The sequence below is a fragment of the Narcine bancroftii genome, chromosome 4 (assembly GCF_036971445.1).
Source record: "Narcine bancroftii isolate sNarBan1 chromosome 4, sNarBan1.hap1, whole genome shotgun sequence".
In the NCBI taxonomy this organism is placed as follows: Eukaryota; Metazoa; Chordata; class Chondrichthyes; order Torpediniformes; family Narcinidae; genus Narcine; species Narcine bancroftii.
The window spans coordinates 77,841,339-77,864,085 of record NC_091472.1 but is presented as its reverse complement, the minus strand read 5'-3'; the positions used below and the strand labels follow the sequence as shown (position 1 = coordinate 77,864,085).

The 22,747-nt window shown below is 36.7% G+C and overlaps 1 protein-coding gene across 3 annotated transcripts in view; it reads left to right on the top strand.

The window, feature by feature from the left end:
* Positions 1 to 22,747, top strand: part of vps54 (VPS54 subunit of GARP complex) — a 136,196-nt gene that overhangs the window by 5,700 nt on the left and 107,749 nt on the right. For all 3 annotated transcript variants that reach the window (XM_069931701.1, XM_069931698.1, XM_069931699.1), the window contains exons 2-4: positions 4,673 to 4,841; positions 13,943 to 14,184; positions 14,514 to 14,601. In XM_069931701.1, coding sequence (XP_069787802.1) covers positions 4,703 to 4,841; positions 13,943 to 14,184; positions 14,514 to 14,601 — 469 coding nt within the window. In that variant the 5' untranslated portion in view covers positions 4,673 to 4,702. The remainder of the gene's footprint in view (positions 1 to 4,672; positions 4,842 to 13,942; positions 14,185 to 14,513; positions 14,602 to 22,747) is intronic.

Below are 22,747 nucleotides of genomic sequence, written 5' to 3'. Positions count from 1 at the left end.
TTCTTTCAGCCATTTGCTTCAGAATAAGGAGGTTTTGTCCATATTAAAAATTTGCTGGGGAAAATAACCTCCCCCTACAATTAGTTTCAACAAATTCTTCTGCTGCTTTCACATCAGTACCCACAGACGCACTTTCACATTATGCAGCGAAAAATGTTGTTTGAAGCACCTGACCACCCAGAATTAGCACTAAACTTGATTTCATCATCTGGTCCTGCTTTTTCTTAAAGTATCAGGATCAAGCTTTGTGCCTTAGCAGTGATCGTCAATGTGCTGAGCGGGACTCGCTTTTGTGTTCGATCCTCAATCCATGTCATTAGCTTTTTCTCCACATCTGATATGGGTCCCTTTCGCATTTTCATTAGCCATGTAACTTGCAGTGGAGCCAATTCTTTAATTTTGAGGTTTGTCATGATTGTCAAGTGCGACATGCCTAAATCACGAGCAATAGCATTCACTGTTTTTCCACCTTTGTGTTGTTTAATAACCTTTTGTTTCACTTCCAAATTGATGCTTCTCCTTCGACTCTTGCTGCTGCTATCACTAGCACTGGTTTTGCTGAGTTTAGGAGCCATGATAAATAGAAAGTACAGTACCTGTACTACTTTTGTATTACAAAAGACACGAGATTCAGGTGTTGCGGGTGAGAAGTTATGCATACGTCCGGTTACGTCCACTTCGTCCCGTTTTCAGACTGGGATTTCTGAACTCTATCCTTATTGGACCATGGACGACGGATGTAGATGTGGTTGGACATTGCTTGAACAGACATTAAGCGGTGCATGTCTGGACTCAACCTGCTAACACACTACAAACTGGGACCCTTACACACGCACCCGTTTCTCTGTGAGTACCGACCTATCGTGGTACTAACGGCTCAGCTTCAGTGTAGTGCACACACCTTACCTGTGACACTTCCAGCGATGTCTACAGTAGTAATCAAGGTCTCTTAGCATCTAGTGGAACAGAGATCATTGCTGTCCAACAGACTTGGAGTGTTGTGCATGAGCTGAAACAGTTTCTTCAATGGATAACAGCTGTCCAGGTGAATTGCGGGCAATAATGAAAATCATCATTTGTCTACATTTGTTGAGAGATGGCTCCTGATGTATGAGATGTAGTCAGAAGAACATGTTCCACAGCGAGGACAGGTTGATGAAGTTTCTTTGTTTTGCAGATGTTGACTGCAAGACCCCTTCTCTCTTGTTAGCATATTTTCAATGCTGTGTTCTTTTTGTGCTGAATGTTTTAATTTATACTTTTGTTTTCAAAACAAAGTAACAATTTACTGATACAATGAAGAATTTTGTTTATAACTGAACTCCCGGGTCCCTCTGGCCTCTACTACTATGGACGTTTTATTCCCTCGATATTATGTGGCCTCATCTGAAATAAATCCCTTCATTTTCTTGTGTTCTGTATTTCTCACTGCACACTGAAGGAGGCCATCCACTCAATCAAATCTATGCTAGATCTCATGCATTCCCACCAGTCTCATTGCCCTTACTTCCCTATGACTTATTCTCTCTTGCAAGGCCATCAACTCCCTCCAACTTTCCTGCCACCAACCTGCACAGAGCATAATCTACAGCAGTTAATTAACCTACCTGCATGTCTCAGATGCGGGAGGAAACAGGAAAACACAGGGTAATCTATATATGATCATGAAGAATGTGCAAATGATCAAACTGAGAGCCTTTAGAGGTGTGTGTGGTGAAACTGCTCTCCCTCTTAATATAAGTAAAAACGCAATGCTGGAGTAACTCAGCCGATCAAACAGCATACTTTATGTAGCAAAAATAAAGACGTTTCGGGCTTGAGCCCTCATCAAAATATGAGCAAATGTAGGCAAGCACCTGAATAAAATGATGGGGGGAGGAGCACAGGCCCATAGGCAAGAGGTAAAAGGTGGATAAGTAAGGGAGGGCACAAGAGAAAATAGGGAGGGGGTAGATAGCTCTGTGAATGGAGAGGGATGGGGGTGGAGAGCTGGAGGAAAGGAGACAGGCAGATAGGGAAGAGAGGGAGAATGGGGAGCAGTCTAATGCCATCTGGTTGGAGAGTGCCCAGTTGGAATATTAAGTGCTGCTGCTCCTATTGATGGGTGGCCTTGATTTGACATCATCCCACTTTCTCTAAGTCAAAGGAGTAGCCATGGGTACCTGCATGGGTCCCAGCTATGCCTTTCTTTTTGTTGGCTTTGTTGAGCAATCCATGCTGCAAGCCTATATAGGCAAAGTTCCTTAACTCTTTTTCTACTACATTGACTTTTAACACCTTTCATTGGTATGGACTCCTCCCCCTGGCCAGTCTTCAGTCTCTTTATTCTTACGGCTTCCTGTTCTTTGTTTATTCCTTGAAGAACGGCTCAGACCTGAAACCTCAGCAATATATCTTTACCTTCTATGAATGCTGTGAGAGCATCTGAGTTCCACCATCATTTCTATGTATTTTTACAGTTTCAAAATTTATATATGACACTAAGGATTGTGGCAAATAAAGAAATTTCAAATTGATATCTATAGTTGGGTGAAATGTGAAGAGAGATGCCAGATAAAATTTAATTCAAAGAAATGCAAAATTATATATTCTGTAAGGAAGAACAAACAGCAATATAATTTAAAGATTTCAGTTCTTTTTGAGGTTGAGAAAACAACTTCAAAGAAAATGCTATAAGTTAGGACTTTAAAGGCTGGAAAGGAAAAGACATTTTGGATCAAGGACCATGCATCAGAACTAGAAAAGTATTCATACAGACATGCTTTAAGATGGAGAAACAGAGTGTTTTGTTATGATTTAAATAAAATTCCAGCTTGGATGCATATCAAACATAGTAAAATAGGGGAATCAAACCCATAAGCTTTTATTTATAAATGGAATTCAAGGTTGTTAACAATGAATAGAAACTCCCCTATTGAAGCATTTAATTGAGCTTTGGATTAAGGTTGATAAAGAAATTGGGGTAGGAGGTTTATTGTCTGGAAAAACACCAGTATTTCAAAATAGATTGATTCCGTTCTCAATAGGAAATAAATTTTTAAGGATTTAGCAGTGTCAAGGAATTAAGATAGATTTTTTTGAAGCAGGGAAATTTCTTTTTTCTTTTTTTAGGAGGGGGACAGAGGGGGAGGGGTGGTATATAGGGTTTTTTCTCTTTTTATATGCCATATGTATTTTGTATTGATTTGCATTTTTAATTATGTGTATTATGTGGTTCTAAATTTATAAATAAAATTATTTTTTAAATGGAGAAAGGGAGAGCGATGCAGAGAAAAGGGGAATGTTTGTGATAGGATACAGAAAAAAATTATCAAATGAGCAATTACTCAAAACATTGACTGAAATGAAACATGTTAAAACATAACCTCAAAACATATCTATAGAAGGGCATAAAGGGTAAATGGAAATGATCATATTCAGTGTTAATTTACATTTTTTGCAACATACCTATATGAAAATGGAGGGCCTGCAGTTTGAGCTGGCATTGGGCATCATTGGAAGGCTGAAGATTAAATAATGAATGGAAGGGAGAATTAAAGTGACAAGAGATTGCAAATTCAAAGTCATTCTTGCTGACTAAATGGAAGTGTTGTGCAAAGCAATCACCCAGCCAGAGTTCAGTCTTTCCAATGTAGAGATTAAATTTTGATTGAATGGAATGCACTAATCTTATGAATTGCTGCTTCTCCTGGAAAGGCTGGAGCCCCTGGATATTGGGAATTAAAATGTGAAATGAAAAATGTTACATGGGAAAGTCCAGTAATAATGGATATGGCAAGTGAGAATGGAAAAATTTTGAAAGAAGAGGGAGTGCAAGATGTATGGTGGTGAAATCCTATTGGACATAACAAAGTCTGTATTTTTGATTTTGAGGAATCCTCACTTTCTGGTAGTTATGTATACGAATGTGATAGTTTCATATGAACAATTTGCATTTCCTAGCAATAACGTGTTACAAACTCGCTTTGAATTGCAGTGTAATATTATCCCTTCTTCAGTGAAGAAAATTAATATACATAGCTAACTCAGTCTTCATTGTTTTATTTCTGCATTCCAATCCAGTTTTACTATATGTTTCATTTATATTCATGGATTTGATGCATTTACCAATTTTTTAAAAATCTCACTCAAATGAGCGCATTTACTTCTTGAATTTTCATTATGTGACTCGTATGTTTAAGAGTGACCTGGAGTACTGAATGATTGCCTTGTGCCCAAAGTCTCACTCAAGAGAGTGAAGTCATGTATGAATGTCTTACCAGTATCTAGATATGTGTATGAATTTGCAGTATAGGGATTATTGTTTGTTAATGAAAATGAGAAGAATATACAGATATAAAGAATGCAAAAATATTTGTTATAGGGCTTGAAACAAAATTGGAATAATCTAAAACTTGCTGGTTTACCATTGAAGGATACCATTGAAATTTTGCTGAAGTTTCAGGCATATTATTTATTTATTTATTTGAACAGACTATAATACATTTGTTCATGTAATTTAGAGAAAATGAAAGAAAAAAAGTCAAACTTGTTACAAACTAGTTTTTGAACATCTTTTGAAGTCATTGATATAAAGGATGGTTCTAACTGCAAGTTAATTGTTGGTGAAATAAAATTTAACCTTCAACAAGTTGCTATATTTTTTAGTTACTTTTTCTTTCTGTGTGGGCAGCAAGACACCTCGTTGGGATGTCCTTGTGCAATGGCCTCAAGTCATAGTTCTCCACCAGTCCCTCATCCAAGCAACAGTGATGGAAAATTCAAAAAAGAAATGGAATTTTCTCTGAAATCCATTAAAACTGTTATGTCTTTGCCAGATGTCTGTCCAAAAGAACCAACAGGTAATACAATTTTAACTCTCATTTTTCCACATCCCCACCTCCTTTCCAGTGTCTGACATGTATTAGCAATGTCTATTCAGAACATAATGGTCAATCTGGAGTACTGAATAATTTGAAAAATTCTAGGCTAAGTCATTATGAATCAAAAACACCTTCAATATTTGAGGGAAAGGTTGTTGCAGGCAATATTAACCTAATATTCTATTCTTTAAAATATATCATGATTATTTATTGTAACTGTTGTTTTTAGTTTGTAGAGGATTAGATTTCATATTTATTGTCAGTACATAGGTGACATCACATACATCCCTGAGATTTTTCCTGTGGGCGAGGCAGAATTACCACTTATTGGTATGCACAAAAGCTGCACATCATATGCTTGAAAACGAATAAATAAATGTAAACAAATAAATGTGAACAAACTGAATTACAGAGACAATTAAAAAAAAATCAATAAAGTGCCAAAGTAAGAGTGCTTACATGAGATCCTGATTGAGTTTGTTGTTGAGGAGTCTGATGATGGTGGGGTAGCAACTGTTTCTGAACCTGGTGGTGTGAGACTTGTGGCACCTATACCTCTTTCCTGATGGTAGCAGCGAGAACAGAGCGTAGATTGGGTGGTGTGAATCCTTGATGATTGCTACTGATCTCTGATGGCAGCGTTCCCTGCAGATGTTCTCGATGGTGAGGAGGGTTTTGCCTGTGATGTCCTGGGCTCTATCCACTACTTTTTGAAGCGCTTTACTCTTGGGTATTGGTGTCCCTATACCAGTCCATGATAAAGCTGGTCACCATACTTTCCACCACATATCTAGAAATTTACCAGGGTTTTTTATGTAATACCAAACCTCCACAAACTCCTGAGGAAATGGAGGCGCTGTCGTGCTTTATTCATGGTGCCATTATTTTGTTGGGTGCAGGAAAGGTCCTCTAGATAGTGACTCTCAAGAACTTAAATTTGCTCACCCTTTCCTCTGGTTTTCCCTTCCTGAAGTCAACAATCAGTTCCTTGATTTTGGTGACATTGAGTGTGAGGTTGTTGTTGGTGCAACATTCAGCCAAGTTTTAAATCACCCTCCTGTATGCCGACTTATTGCCTTTTTTATACAACCCACTACTGTGGTATTATTAACAAATTTGTAGATTATGCTATTGAACCTAATAGCCTGAATATGCCTGAGATTGTCTGATCTCGGAAGCTAAGCAGGCTCAGGACTGGTCAGTACACATGGAGGGTAGACTGCCTAGGAACACCAGGTGCTGTAGGTTTCTTTGAGGAGTGTTGGACAAAGTGGTGACTCTGTCTTCCTTACAGTAAACAAAAGTTAAAGAATTTCATGAATGTTACATTGTGCTAATGAAAGTCAAAGAAGCCATTATGAAGCAGAAAAAGAAGATTAAAACAGTAAGAGACATCGTTCAAACCCTAGGATTATCAAAATCAACTGTTTGGAACATCGTTAAGAAGAAAGACAGCATACTGGTGAGCTGAGTCATCGCAAAGGGACTGGTATTCCAAGGAAAACCCACTGCTAATGGCAGATGAATTCTCATCATGATGAAGAAAAATCCCCCAATGTATGTCCAACAGATCAGAAACACTCTTCAGGTGGCAGGTGTGGGTATGTCAATGACTACTGTCCACAGAAGACTTCATGATCAGAAAGACAGAAGAGTCTTTCTGATCAGGTGTTTTGGGATTTATCTTCATTTTGATGAGAACTCTTTTGTCATCAGCAGTGGAGTTATTCCTTGGAATAACTGTCCTTTTGTGATTAGTCTTAGCTCACCAGTATGCTCTTTCTTTTTTTTAAATTATTTTTTAAATATATTTTATTTATAAATTTTATATTGTATAACATTAATTGTAACATATTCATACGTATATTATATAATTAAGTAAACCCCCCCCCCCCCAACCTCCCACATCCACCCCACTAAAACCCTCCCTCCTCCCCCTTCCAACTACAAAGAAAGAAGAAAGGAGATCATCACTTAAAAACAACAAACCCACCGGAGAGGATTGAGAGATTAAATCTTCAAAGTATTTTTAAATATGGGCTCCATACTTTTACAAAAAAAATGATATTTATCTCTCAAATTATACATTATCTTTTCTAAAGGAATACAGGATTTCATTTCAGTATGCCCTCTTTGCATTCCTAAAATTAATCAGATTTCCAAGTAATAGCCAAACATTTTTTAGAAATGGCGAAAGCTAAATGTAAAAATTCAACTTGATACATAGTCAGTCTCAGTCCTAAAGCAATCGACCTAATGTCCCCTAATAAAAACAACATTGGATCAAACGGTAGACACACTTTCAATACTTGCTCCAAAAACAAAAAAACTTTTATCCAAAAATTCTTAACTTTAGAACAAGTCCTGGTTGAATGAAAGAAAGTATCTATCTCTTGTTCACATCTAAAACACAAATCTGAAGAAATTAATTCAAATTTATTTAATTTTTGAGGGGTTAAATACAATTGATGTAAAAAATTATATTGTACTAATCTATATCTTACATTTATAACCTTAGTCATACTATCTTTACACAAATTTCTCCAAACATTTTCATCTATCTTCCTGTTTAGATCAAGTTCCCATTTCATTCTTGATTTATGAACATTCAACTTAGGCATTTTGTTTTGTAATAACGTATACATCTCAGAAATAAACATTTGTTTCTTCCTTAGTAAGCAATAATTCCAAAGCAGATTGTTTTAACCTGATAGTAACAAAAAAAAGTATTACTAGTAACTTGAAATTTCTCCTTCATTCGATTAAAAGATACAAACTTCCCTGCTTCAAAACAATCTTCAACTTTTTAAAATCCCCATTGATTTAATATCTTTAAAAACTGATTATTTACAGTAAAAGGAAAGTTTATTTTGATTTAAGGGCATTTTCACTGAAATCAAAATTAGTGGATCCTTACCAATTAACAATTTTGAATTCCATTTATAAATAAATTCTGACATAGACTTATCTAACTCTATATTCACCCAAATAGAAGGTTTATTTAGATCAAATATTGCATTAATAAATTTTAATTGTGCAGCTTTATAATAATTCCGAAAATGTGAAAGTTGTTAACCACATAATTCAAATTTCCAAATTAATTTCTCCCAAGATACCCTATTCATTTTCCCTTTCCATAAAAATTTCCTTACAATTGAATTAAGAATTTTTGAGGTACTAAACAAGGAATAGATTGAAAAAGATATTGAATCCTTGAAAAAATTTTAATACAATTCACTCTGCCTATTAAAGTAATAGGTAAGTCATTCCATCTAAGAGTCTGGAAAAACAACCAACTGAAAAACCTCACAAAGATAAGCGTATACAGAGCCGTTGTCATACCCACACTCCTGTTCGGCTCCGAATCATGGGTCCTCTACCGGCACCACCTACGGCTCCTAGAACGCTTCCACCAGCGTTGTCTCCGCTCCATCCTCAACATCCATTGGAGCGCTCACACCCCTAACGTCGAGGTACTCGAGATGGCAGAGGTCGACAGCATCGAGTCCACGCTGCTGAAGATCCAGCTGCGCTGGATGGGTCACGTCTCCAGAATGGAGGACCATCGCCTTCCCAAGATCGTATTATATGGCGAGCTCTCCACTGGCCACCGTGACAGAGGTGCACCAAAGAAAAGGTACAAGGACTGCCTAAAGAAATCTCTTGGTGCCTGCCACATTGACCACCGCCAGTGGGCTGATAACGCCTCAAACCGTGCATCTTGGCGCCTCACAGTTTGGCGGGCAGCAGCCTCCTTTGAAGAAGACTGCAGAGCCCACCTCACTGACAAAAGGCAAAGGAGGAAAAACCCAACACCCAACCCCAACCAACCAATTTTCCCTTGCAACCGCTGCAATCGTGTCTGCCTGTCCCGCATCGGACTGGTCAGCCACAAACGAGCCTGCAGCTGACGTGGACTTTTTACCCCCTCCATAAATCTTCGTCCGCGAAGCCAAGCCAAAGAAAAAAAGAAAAAGAAAAAAAAAAAGTCATTCCATCTATTTAAATCATCTTTAATTTTATTAAATAATGAAACATAATGTAACACAGATTGTCTAAATTTCTATCAATTCCCATACCTAAATATTTAATTGGGTTATATGTCCACTTAAATTGAGCTACATGTTTACAACAATCATAATCTCCTACTACTAATGGCATAACTTCATTTTTATCCCAATTAATTTTATAACCAGATATTTCCCCATAATCTTGTAACTTTTTATATAAATAAATTAAAGAATCTTCAGGATCTGTTATATAAATTAATGCATCATCTGCAAATAAACTAATTTTATACTCCTCCTTATTCACTTTAATTCCTTTAATACTAAAATCTTGCCTTATTGATTGTGCCAACGGTTGCTAAAACAAATAGTGCAAGAGATAACGGACAACCTTGTCTAGCCGATCTAGTTAATGAAAAAAAAGAAAGTTGTCTATTGGTAACTACTCTAGCCAAAGGATTTCTATATAAAACTTTAATCCAATTCATAAATATTGGCCTAAATTGAAATTTTTGCAAAACCTTAAATAAATAATTCCATTCTAATCTGTCAAAAGCCTTTTCAGCATCTAACGATAAAACTAATGTCAAGTCTGATTGTCTCTGAGAACTGTGAATGAGTCTAATTAATTTAGCTATATTATCAGCAGAATATCTATTTTTAATAAATCCAGATTGATCTAAATGAACTCTATTAGCCAAAAGTTTAGCAACAATCTTATAATCAACCTATAATAACAATATAGGCCTATAAGACTGAGGTTTTAATAAATCTTTATCTTTCTTAGGTATTACTGTTATTACAGCATTTGAAAAAGATTCTGGTAATGAACAAGTTACAGTCACTTGTTTTAATACTTCCATTAATAAAGGCATCAATAAATCTTTACATTTTTTATAAAATTCAGACATAAACACATCTTCACCAGGAGATTTACCATTTTGCATAGAATTAAAAGCCTTAATAACTTCTTTCAATGTAAATGGAGAATCTAAATCCTTCCGAGCTTGGAAATTCAAAGATGGAAGTTGAAGCTACTGTAAACAAAATCATTATTTTCTTCTTCATTGTTCATTGATTGAGATGAATATAACTTAGTATAATACTCTCTAAAAGAATTATTTACATCATGTAGTTTATAAGTAATTTTTGAATTCTTCTTGACAGCATTAATAATCCTTGACGCTTGCTCTGTTTTCAATTGCCAAGCTAATACCTTATGTGATCATTTTCCTAATTCATAATATTTTTGTTTGGTTCTATCAATTAATTTCTTAATCCTATAAGTCTGAATTGAATTATAATGCATTTTTTTATTTATTAGTTCCAACTTTTTTTTCAGATGGGTTTTTTTGTAAATTCTTTTCCAAAATTACAATTTCCTTCTCTAATTTATCTACTTCCTTAAGATAATTTTTCTTAATTTTAGTCGAATAACATTTTTTGGCCTCTTAAATAAGCTTTTGTTGTATCCCATAAAACAAATTTATTATCAATTGAATTAATATTTGTATCTAAATACATCTGTAATTGATTTCTCATAAAGTCACAAAATTCTACATTTTTTAATAATGATGAATTAAATCTCCCTCTTTAGGATTCAATTTCCTCCAAATATCCACCAAATTTAAATCTTCCATTAATGTCAATATTTTTTTAGCCATTTTCATTTTCATTGAAGATTTTGTAGATTTATCAAAAATTGGATCCAAACAGCAATTAAAATCTCCACCAATTATTATATTTCCATTTGCTTGTACTAAATTAAGAAAAACATCTTGAATAAATTTTTCATCATCTATATTAGGAGCATACACATTCATAAAAATTCAAGATTCTGAATAAATTTGACAATTTACCCACACAAATCTACCAACAAGATCAATAACTGTTGATTGTAATTTAAATGGCAAGTTTTTATTAATTAAAATAGGCACTCCTCATGCTTTAGAATTAAAAGACAAAGCTATAACTTGACCAACCCATTCTCTAACTTTTGATGTTCTTTCTCAGTTAAATGGATTTCCTGCAAAAAAAGCAATATCTACTTTCAACTTCTTAATATGAGCTAAAACTCTCATCCTTTTAATTTAATTATTGAGCCTGTTCACATTAAATGTTACATCATTCAAACCTTTTGTTACCATAATATAATTTAGAAAATACTCAACTCTCCTCTCCACCCCAGGTCGTTCCAGCTCCACAGCCAACATTCAAAACATCATCTCCAAAGATAGAAAACAAGAAACCCCAAGTAATAATAGAATAATAAAAGAAAAAAGAAGAAAAAATCCCCAAAAGCACTGATTAGGTCAGTACTAACTCCCTTAATTATGAGAAGTGGCTCTTGCCACTAGTGGCATGAGACCTCGGAAGAGGAAAGTGGAAAAAAGAGAATCTGCCTCTTCCAGACAGAATATCACAATTTAATTTCAATCAATCAAGTAAGATAAGGTTCTTCAAGGTCTCTATTAACTTGATCATCATCGATTTCAACCTGAACCTCAGTCAGCTGTCTTCCTGGTGAAGTCCCTCCCTTTGATTTTTTTTTTCTTGATCTCCTTCCATTTGTTGAGATGCATGAGATTGTCTTCCATTCTACTTAATATTAGGCAATGAATTGGCAAATTCCAAAGCTTCAGACTCATTAGCAAAAAAATTGTGCTTGAAATTGTCCACAAAAAACTTTAATAACTGCTAGATATTGAAAAGCAAATCTATATCTTCCACAAAATTGACTTTGCTGGGTTAAATTCTTTTCTTCTTTTGACAATTTCATTACTTAAATCTGCATAGAAGAATACGCTATTATTCTGGATCATTAAAGGGCTTTGTTGTTCTCTAGCTTTTTGAACTGCCATTTTCAAAATAATTTCTCTATCTTGATACCGTAAACATATAATCAAAATAGAGCATGGTGGTTGTCCTGGATATGGTTTTTTCCTTAGAGCACTATGTGCTCTATTAAGTTCCAACCCATTTGGAAAATTCTCTGATTTCCAAAATTTCAGCAGCCAATTTTGAAAAAATTGTACTGGATTAGTGCCCTCAAAGTCCTCAGGCAGACCAACAATTTTTATATTATTTCTTCTCCTCTAATTTTCCAACATATCAACTTTTTGCAATGTCTTTCTTCTGAATTTCCTACGCCGTAAAATAAACTTTTATCTTATTAACTGTAGCTTTAAATTCTTCTACCTCCATATGACATTCCTGAAAATCTTCAAATTTTTTAACTTTAATTTTATCAACAGTTTTATTACACTTTGCCATACTTCAATACAGTAATTTCTTTTCTAATAGCTCCCAATTGAGTGGTGAAATCTGCTTTCACTTCAGCAAAATTTGCATCCATTTTTTTCACTAATTTAATCAATTTTTTCAAACTTTTATCAAAAATCTGTGATCAAGAGGTTTTGGGGTAACATAATATGCACCCATTTTACCTTGAATATATTGGTCTCCTCCTTCTTCTGACTCCTCTCGCTGTGATTGTGGAACAAGGCTTTCCTCTTCTACTCCTACATCTTCTTCTTCTGTGGAAGTTGCCAGTGGTTGAAATTGCAGGCGGGCTTTCTGCTTAGTCCTCGTTTGACTTGCAACCACAGAACAAGTCGGGTCCGCAGATTCCAACTCGGACACTTCTGCGTATGTGCATTGGTTTCCACAGTCAGTTCTGCAGTTTTCTTCCGTGCTCCAGCACCATCTTCTCTAGCTCCTCGAGAAGGTGGTGCTGGAGTTTGGATTCTTACCCATGGAGGCTGGAGAGGAACCAGGATCAGAGGCTGAGTCTTCAAGGCAGGCCCAGTTTCTTCCATCACAGTAACTTCAGTTATAGGTGTTTTTTTTGCAGTTTGTGTTCTAGATTTTTTTGCAGCCATCTTTCAAGACCTCTAGAAGAATTTAAAAATTATTCAATACTTTAAATTTTTTTTAAAAAATTGGTTATTAATTAATTCTGCCAGAAGAGGTGTTTTCCACATCTTCTCCCTAGGCCATCATGCCCCCCCCCCCCCCCCCCATGCTCTTTCTTCTTGATGATGTTCCAAATAGTTGATTTTGGTAATCCTAAGGTTTGGACAATGTCTCTTCCTGTTTTATTCTCATTTTTCAGCCTTGTAATGGGTTCTTTGACTTCCATTGGCACAACTCTGGTCCTCATGCTGAAAAATGGCAACTACAGACTCAAAAGGGTGATCAAAAACTTAGAAGCAAGCCTAGGTTTCTTCCTAAGTACTCAGAAAAACCTGTGAAGCCAAATGTCCCAAACATTATGGTGCCCTGAAATGGGAGATTATGTATAAGTGCTGTAAATAAAGGAAAAATGTGTCTTTGTCCCAAACATTATGGAAGGCACTGATTTCCTTGAAGCATTTGTGCTCTTCTTTCACAAAAGTTCTTTAAAATTTTTTTTTGGTACAGGAGGATGGCTGTTGTTAGTGGAATCCATGGCACTGATTGTACTGTACTTCAGGTCATTTAGATAGTAGTGTTCATTAGTTTCCATTAATTGCTGTGATCAAAGTGATTAACTGGGAAAAAAAAGTCTTAATTTCTTGTGTCCTACTTGCTTCATTTTTCATGGTTGTGATGGTCCCTTCTACTTTTGTGCTTAATGTCAGGTAGTGACATACATAGACTATAAACTATATGGGGAGAACAAAAGTTCTTTAAAGCACTAGTGCAGTTTTTGTGTTGAGATTTGAGTTTTTTGTATTTTCAATTTTAATTTAAAAAAATTTTAGACATACAGCACGGTAGCAGATCTTTTTACCGTGCTGCATAATTACACCCAATTGACCTACACCCCTGATATATTTTGAAGGGTGGGAGGAAACCGGAGCCACCTGGGAAAACCCATGCAGACACAGGGAGAACATACAAACTCTTTATAGACAGTGCAGGATTCGAATCCCAGTCCCAACCACTGGTTGCTGTAAATGCGTTGCGCTAATCGTTATGTTAATCGTGCTGCCCTGAGATGTTGAAATGATTAGTGATTTGATGTTGTCTTATATTTATGGAAGTTCTTTTTTATTGTTATAATGAGTACAGAGCATTCTGTTTTCACAGGAGATTCAAGCAGTTTGTGTGATAGCCCATCAGTTATTGCTGATCAGCATAGGTGGACGATATATCATTCCAAAGTGAATCTTCCAGCAGCATTGAATGACCCCAGGCTATCCAAGAGGGAATCTGATTTCTTCACAAAAACATGGGGGCTGGATTTTGTAGAGACTGAAGTTATGCCTTCCTTCTACCTCCCACCAATTACCAAGGAACATTTCACAACTTACCAACAAGACACAACTTCTGTAAGCATTGGTATAAGATGAACCTTTATTTCAGTTTTCTGCACCACTTGGAGGCAATTTCTTCTCTATCTAAACAATATCCTGTCTTTAATTATTAGTTATCAGTAATCGTTTTTCTTGCTTCATCCTGTTATAATGCTTTCTAAAATGCATTTTTTGACAAAGGTAGTAGAGCGTTGATCACAGCTGTTTATTTAAAATTCACCTCTGATTATTCCTAGTAATTCTAAATCTCAGATAAACAATTTAATACTCTTATATTTTCCTGTAATAATTTTATTTCTGAACTTTTTATTATTTCAATTCATGCAATGTAATTCTCATTTTAGCGACAAAAAATTCATGAGAAATGCAAGGAAACTTGTCCTCTTAAGGATGGCCTTGATCGAACGATTGCACCTGTTGTACGTAGCCATGGTAAGGTAATTTTCCATTGGGTTGCATGTAGAAGTTGAGCAGAAAACTGAAATATATTTGAGTTGTAAGGTGTTTCGACAGGCTTAAAATATCATACATAAAATGTGCAGTTTTTTTGTTGCATTGGAATGAAAAACGCCATAGAGCCATGTGATATTTAAAAAGATGTAGCATCCTCATTACATATGTTATTTGATAAGTTTGGTTTTGTAATATGTCTATTAGTTTAAATGCAGCAAGATTTAGAAAAGCGTAGTCTGTGAAAGTGGAATTGGTTTTCCTGATATAGGACAATCTTAGGTTAGCTATCTCTGCTACTCTCAGTGATTGGGAAGAGGCAGGCTCATTTGAAGAGGGAATGTAAGTCTTTTTAACTGTGTGTTTCTCCTGAAGTGTCAGTTTATAAGTACAATGTTAAAATTATCGGAGTAGTGATCCAGAGTCCTGCACTGAAAATTCGGTTACCTGACTTTAGATCCTGTCATGTCACGTATGGAATTTAAGCTGAAATTTGTATGGAGAGTGAGGAAAAAAATATCAGAGCTCCTCTTTGTAATCATGAGCATGAAAGCTACCGAATTAGTTGAAATTACATCTGTTTCCAGTATCCCTGAGGGGAGGAAGTCTACCTGATCTTACCTGTGTGTTATTATTTTTTATATGCCCTCTGAAATGGCCTAAAAAGTCACTCAGTTACACAAAATATGATTGGATAGACCACCTGGCATTGAGCTAGGCACTGAATTCAGACATAACTAATTGGCTCCTAGCTCAGACCCATCTTTGTGAATATGTTGGGATTAGTGATAGAGCTCATCTAAATTTTCATTAAGCTGTAACTTGTCATAGTTGTACCACAACATTTTACCATGCAGTGTGGCAGACTCCCGGACCAGAATCCCTGGGTACCCTTGAACCACAACATTGCTGCCAATTTTGGTATACAAACATTGGCTTTGGAGCCTATGAAGTCTCACAATTTCATGTCAAATTGGGCAGGGATAGCTGATTACCACCCACTGAACTCCTTTAGTTGATGAATCTGTGCTGCTAGATGTTCAACAACACCTGGAAGAAGCACAGAAAATATTAGGGACACTGAATGCACTCAGGATGGAAGGCCCTAATGTACACCAGCAAAAGTGGCTTGGAAGCACTACCACTGACTGTGCCAATCAAGTTCTGAAGGCCTCAGATGCCAGACTAGGCCTGCGGCAAGTTGTGAGAAAATAAGTATGAGCAATAAACATATCGGGCGAAGCTGTCCAGGATAGCATTGGTAGAATGACCACCGCACAATACGATGGAGACAAAATCTTGTCTTCACATTAGGGTAAACCTCAACCATGCTGTGTGGCACTAAACATAACAAGGGGGATTTCCTGTATTGTTTCGTACTGACTTTGATCAAAGCTGGGCATGATGGACCATCAGCAGTGGCCAAAATGTACACCACAAAAATCTGTAACTTCCTGGAAAAGCCATGTACCTTTGTTACCTACCCTGTTTCAGTGACAAGTGTAGAATGGTGTATCAGGAGGAGGCCAAAGCATATTAATTAGAACTTCATTTGTACTAGCCTAGCAAAGCTAATACATGATTGCATATGTGCAAAACTGTCCGAGCGAATCAAGTTCACAATTAAGGGATCAGTTTGAGGCTCTGTTGCCCTATCATCACTAATTGTGAATGGTGGTGGACAGTGAAGTTGTTGATGTGAGAAGAAGGCACCAAGAATGTCCCCATCATCAGTGGGTCTGACCTAACAATTGTATGCTAAAACCCACCAACACAGAAGTCAGTATTTAGCCATTTTGGCTCATTCCATGAGATATCAAGAAGTAGCTGAGAACACGGGACAAAAAAAAGAAAGGAATCAGACATTCATTGGTGGTCTTGAAGGCTTGTACTCCACAACCAACTGCATTTTTGATCAGGCTGTCAGTTCAGTTAAAACATGGAAACAACCTGACAATGTGGAAAATTGCCTAGGTATGTCCTGTTTACAAAAGCAGGACAAATTCCAATCTGTTTAATACCTGCCTAATTTCAGTCTTTTGCAAAAATCATGGACGATGACATTGACAGATGTATATTTACAAAGTATTAACTACCGTATTTGATGGCAAAAAAGATCCCCACCCCCTTTTTCAACAGGAAATATTAATAAACTTTTTTTAGTGTATTTATGGGTAAGCAGAATGTTTTAAATTCAGTTTTCACTCACTTTGCTATGCGGCTTCTCCTTGGAAGGCCGCCAGCCTCAAGGCTTGGGGTCCCTCACCGGCAACCTGCGGGTGTTGGCGTTATTGGCAAATAGGTTTCTCCTGCACCTTTTGTGCTGCTAGCAGGGACCGCCGTGGTCAGCCATCTCACCAGGGAAGTGAGCAGCGGCTCTAGAAAGCACATTCTTGCACTGTTGGTAGGGCCACTGTGATCAGCCTTCGCACCAGGGGAAGTAAGTGGCAGTGGTGGCACCAGAAAGCATGGTTTTGCACGACTGATGGGGGGCTGCCATGGTTAGCCTTCTCACCGGGAGAAGTGAGAAGCGTGGCAGCTCCAGAAAGCACTGACCTCCTGAGGGAAGGTGGCCCATGAAGCTGCAGGCCATCTTTCTGGACAGCTGGAGCATCTCCACGGGCTTCTTGAACCAGGGCGAGTGGCTGGTGACCTGCTCAGTGGCTCCCTCCCTGATACTGGCGCCAAGCAGCAATACCAGCCAGAAAGCACTGACCTCCTGAGGGAAGGTGGCCCATGAAGCTGCAGGCCATCTTTCTGGACAGCTGCAGCACCTCCACGGGCTTCTTGAATCAGGGCGAGTGGCTGGTGACCTGCTCAGTGGCTCCCTCCCTGATACTGGGGCCAAGCAGCAATACCAGGCAGACAATGGGTTATTCCTCCCTCTCAGATACTGAGCCATGCAGTGATGATATCACTGTCGGCATTACTCACCATTATCACCCTAATTTCAACTTCACATATTTTTGGCCAATTTTTGGGAAAAAAAGTGGGTCTTGTATACCGTCAAATACAGTAGTTAAAATTTACAGAGTGAACAAAAAAGGTTTGTGTATTTTGTGTACAAGACAATAAATGGAATCTGTTATGGGTTTTGCCAGATTATGTCAGCTCCACACATTATCACAATCTTGGTGAAAATATGGAGCAAAGAATTAAATTTTAGAGGTGAGGGAGAATAACAGGTGTTAACAAAAAGGCATCCTTTGACTGAAAGTAGCATCAAAACACACTAAAACAGCAGTCAATGTCATCAAAGGGAAATTACTCCAGTTGGTAAGATCATAACTCACATGAAAGAAGATAATCATGGTTGTCGCACAGAGAGTGGTGGATGCATGGAGTGCACTGCCAGCAACGATGGTGGAGGCATGTACAATTAGATCTTTTAAGAAAGTATTACGGACGTGGAACTGGGAAATTGTGGATAGTTGTTACGGTAGGTTATGGGGTCAGTTCAACACTGTGGGCCAAAGGACTTGTAGATTTTCATGTTCTCTGTATCATAGGTGAAATTCTAGGTATTGTTCGAAGCCCAGCCATTTCAGCTGCGTCATCAACAATCTTATTTCCATCATAAAATGAAAGCAAAATGTTTGCTTCCATTCACTATCCCTCAGCAAATGAAGCAGTCCAAGCCTATGTGAAGGAAAGCCAAGATATAGGTTCCTCCACCCAAGTCACTTATTTTCCTGATGTGGAAAAATATTGCCAATCTTTCATATTAATTGGGTTTCCCTGGCTTTCAGCATCATTGAAGAACCTTTACAAGAAGGATTTCAGTGATTCATGATGAAGAATCAATGTGTTTTTGACATCATTTGGGTCTGGCTATGTTGTAATACAGGGTATCCCAAAAATTAATTTGAAACAACAATTTTATCCTTTTCAGTTGCTGTATTATAAAACTAGTCCAATTTTATTTTTAATTTAGGGATTAGTTGTGGAATTGATGCAAGTTGAGAAATGGGCATCATGGTTAGCGGAGCGGTTTGCACAATGCTGTTACAGCACCAGCGATCGGGACTGGGGTTCAAATCCCGTGCTGCCTGTAAGAAGTTTGTACATTCTCCCTGTGTTTGCATCGGTTTTCCCCAGGGGATCCAGTTTCCTCCCTCTGTTCGAAATGTACTGGGGGTGTTGGTTAATTGGGTGGCATGGACTCTTAAGCCGAAATGGACTGTTACTGTGCTGTATGTCTAAATTTTTTTTAAAAATTGAATTTAAATTATAGATATCTCGGTAATAGGTCCTTCAGGCCCATGAGCTCATGCCACCAAAATACACTTTGTGTTCTTTTGTTTTTGGAACATGGGAGGAAACCAGAGCACCTGGAGGAAACCCAGGTAGACATGGGGAGAACATATAATCTCCTTTAGGACAGTACCGAATTTGAAGCTGGGCCATTGATGCTGTAATAACGCTGTACTAACCACTACATTTTCTGTGCCGCCCATTTCTCACCTTGCATCAATTGCACAATTGACGTGTTTCTCTCTTTTGTTACCTTTCAAAATGTGTATTTATTTTTTGGAGTTGAGAAGTTGGTGTTTTTCTATTTGAAATTCTCTATACTAATTTGTTAAGAATAGGTTCTGCACCTCTACTTTCTTGATATTTATTTCTGTGAAAAAGATGCAGAATTCAGAATTTAGATTTTCTGTTTAGGCTTAAGTCTAACAGTAGGAAGATTGATTTAAATAAGCCATTCTTAACTTTTTTTTTGACTATGGCCCTCTTGGGACTCTCCTCAAAATTTATGGGCCCTCTTCCCTGTGAAGCAGTCAAGTTTGAAACCCAAAAGTCTGCAGACACTGTGATTATAGTAAAAACACAGAAATGTCAGAGCAGCGTTTCCTAAAGTGGGTTCTGTGGAAGAAATGGGTAGTAATAACTAAAATGTAATAACTTTTTATTTAAATGACTTTTTACCTGTGTCTTTAAATCACTGTGTTTCTGCAATAGCAGCAAGCAGTTGCCTCGATGCTAACAAAACAAAATGGCATCTTGAGGCCTGATGTCAGCACGCAGACGTCAGGCCTTAAGATGCCACTTTCAACCATTGAGGCTCAGATCTTTTTTTTGCGTGAGGCTGGCCACATTTTAAAATTTAAACTGAAAGATATTCCACATGTGTAGTACTGTATTAAGAGCCATGGATTATTGGCTTAAAAAAAAAGGACTCGGGATAATTCATCTGAAGCATGAAGGGATGCCTTTATCTGAAAAATTAAGTCTAAAGAAACACTTGTAGCAGGTCTTCCAGTGCTGCTAGTCTTCGTTGGGTATGTGTATGAGAAGGATATTGAGGAAGATGTGCTTCTTTGTAAAATTTTGCAAAGACCCACAACTGGGGAAATTTTCAACTGCAGCAGTAACTACATGATGAAGAATGCCATTCTGTGGAAAAAGTGCTTACATGTGTGCACAGATGGAGCCTGAGTGAAGGATATCTGTCTTTGGCAAAATTTGCCTATTACCATTTTCCATGATTTGCATGTGCAAAGCTGGATTTTCGTATTATGCAGCAACGAAAACAAAACATTTGTTTGAGGTGTATTTGCATTAGGTGTTTCACATAAACAGTAATACCATTATCCTTCAGTGCCTCTGCTTTCACGTTCAGATTTGGACATTGTAAAAATTCCAGATGTCTGATATTGCTCCAATGTACCCCAAGCTTTTTAAGGAAAGAAACAATGGCTTCCTTACTACCAATGAGGTTATTGTGTTTACCTTGCAATGTCTCGTTCAATAATTGAGTTTGTCAAAGATATCTGCCAGATAAAATATGTCTGTCTGCCTTTGCATCGTTTTACTCCATGCTTGTTATGAAAAAGAAAGAAAACAATTGTGTCCCAGAATGCAACAAAACAATGACAACAATTTTTACCAACAGCCACTTCACCTCGGGATGCAGCAGCAATGTCTGGAAATGTTCATCATTTTCTTTGCACAGCTGCTGGAACAGACAGTCTTTTTTTTATTTTTTTTTAAATTTTTTATTTTTCACACCATAAATCACACTAGCCATGATATACACTTTTTCTTTTTCACATATATACAGTGACTTTTTCTCCCCCCCCCTCCCTCCTCCCAAGCCACCCCCCCACCCCCCCCCTCATCCATTTTAGGTATACAATCTAGGTTGCATTAAGCCAGTCAGACAATGTTGTCATTCAACAAAAATACACCAGAAATTCTACTGAGTCCATTCTTTTCTTTCCTTCTCCTTCCATCAACTTAGGTAATGTTTGTCCCCGGTAGGTTTTTGCTATTGTATTTAATGTAAGGCTCCCATACTTGTTCGAATATTTCAATATTATTTCTTAAACTATATGTTATTTTTTCTAATGGAATACATATATTCATTTCTATATACCATTGTTGTATTTTCAAATTATCTTCCAATTTCCAGGTTGACATAATACATTTTTTTGCTACGGCTAGGGCTATCTTAACAAATCTTTTTTGTGCATCCTCCAAATCAATTCCAAATTCTTTGTTTTTTATGTTGCTTAGGAGAAAGATCTCTGGATTCTTTGGTATATTGTTTTCTGTTATTTTATTTAATATCTGATTGAGATCATCCCAAAATTTTTCTACTCTCTCACATGTCCAGATTGCATGAATTGTTGTTCCCATTTCTTTTTTACATCGAAAACATCTATCAGATACTGTTGGGTCCCATTTATTTAACTTTTGCGGTGTAATGTATAGTCTGTGTAACCAATTATATTGTATCATACGTAGCCTCGTATTTATTGTATTTCTCATCGTTCCAGAACATAATTTCTCCCATGTTTCCTTTTTTATCTTTATATTTAAATCTTGTTCCCATTTTTGTTTAGTTTTACCATTTGTTTCCTCATTCTCCTTTTCTTGCAGTTTAATATACATATTTGTTATAAATCTTTTGATTAACATTGTATCTGTAATCACATATTCAAGGTTACTTCCCTCTGGTAAACTCAAATTGCTTCCTAATTTATCTTTCAAGTAGGATCTCAGTTGGTAATATGCCAGCGCTGTATCTCCAGTTATATTGTACTTATCTCTCATTTGTTCAAAGGATAAGAATCTACTTCCTGAAAAACAATTTTCTATTCTTTTAATCCCTTTTTTTTCCCATTTTCTAAAGGCAAGGTTGTCTATTGAAAAAGGGAGTAGCTTATTTTGCATCAATATTAGTTTTGGTAATTGATAATTTGTTTTATTTCTTTCTACATGAATCTTCTTCCAAATATTGAGGAGATGATGTAATACTGGAGAAGTTCTATGTTGTACCAATTTTTCGTCCCATTTATATAATATGTGTTCAGGTATCTTTTCCCCTATTTTATCTAATTCTAATCTCGTCCAGTCTGGTTTTTCCCTTGTTTGATTAAAATCTGATAGGTATCTTAATTGTGCGGCTCTATAATAATTTTTGAAGTTTGGCAATTGTAAGCCTCCTTGTTTATACCATTCTGTTAATTTATCTAGTGCTATCCTCGGTTCCCCCCTCTCCATAAAAATTTCCTTATTATTTTCTTTAACTCTTTGAAGAATTTTTCTGTCAGTTGTATTGGCAATGCCTGAAATAAGTATAGTATCCTTGGAAAAATGTTCATTTTAATACAGTTTATCCTTCCTATCAGTGTTAGTGGTAGATCTTTCCAATGCTCTAAATCGTCCTGTAATTTTTTCATTAGTGGATTGTAATTGAGTTTATATAATTGGCCTAGATTTTTGTTTATTTGTACACCTAGGTATCTTATTGCCTGCATTTGCCATCTGAATGGAGATTCCTTCTTAAATTTTGAGAAATCCGCATTATTCATAGGCATTGCTTCACTTTTATTTACGTTTATCTTGTAACCCGACACTTCTCCATATTCCTTCAATTTCTTATATAATTCTTTTATTGATAGTTCTGGTTCTGTTAAGTACACTATAACATCATCTGCAAATAGACTGATTTTATATTCCCTGTCTTTTATTTTTATTCCTTTTATATTATTATCTATCCTTATCAATTCTGCTACTGGTTCTATAGCTAGCACAAACAATAAAGGTGATAGTGGGCATCCCTGCCGCGTTGACCTGCTTAAGTTAAATTGCTTTGATATATGTCCATTTACTGTCA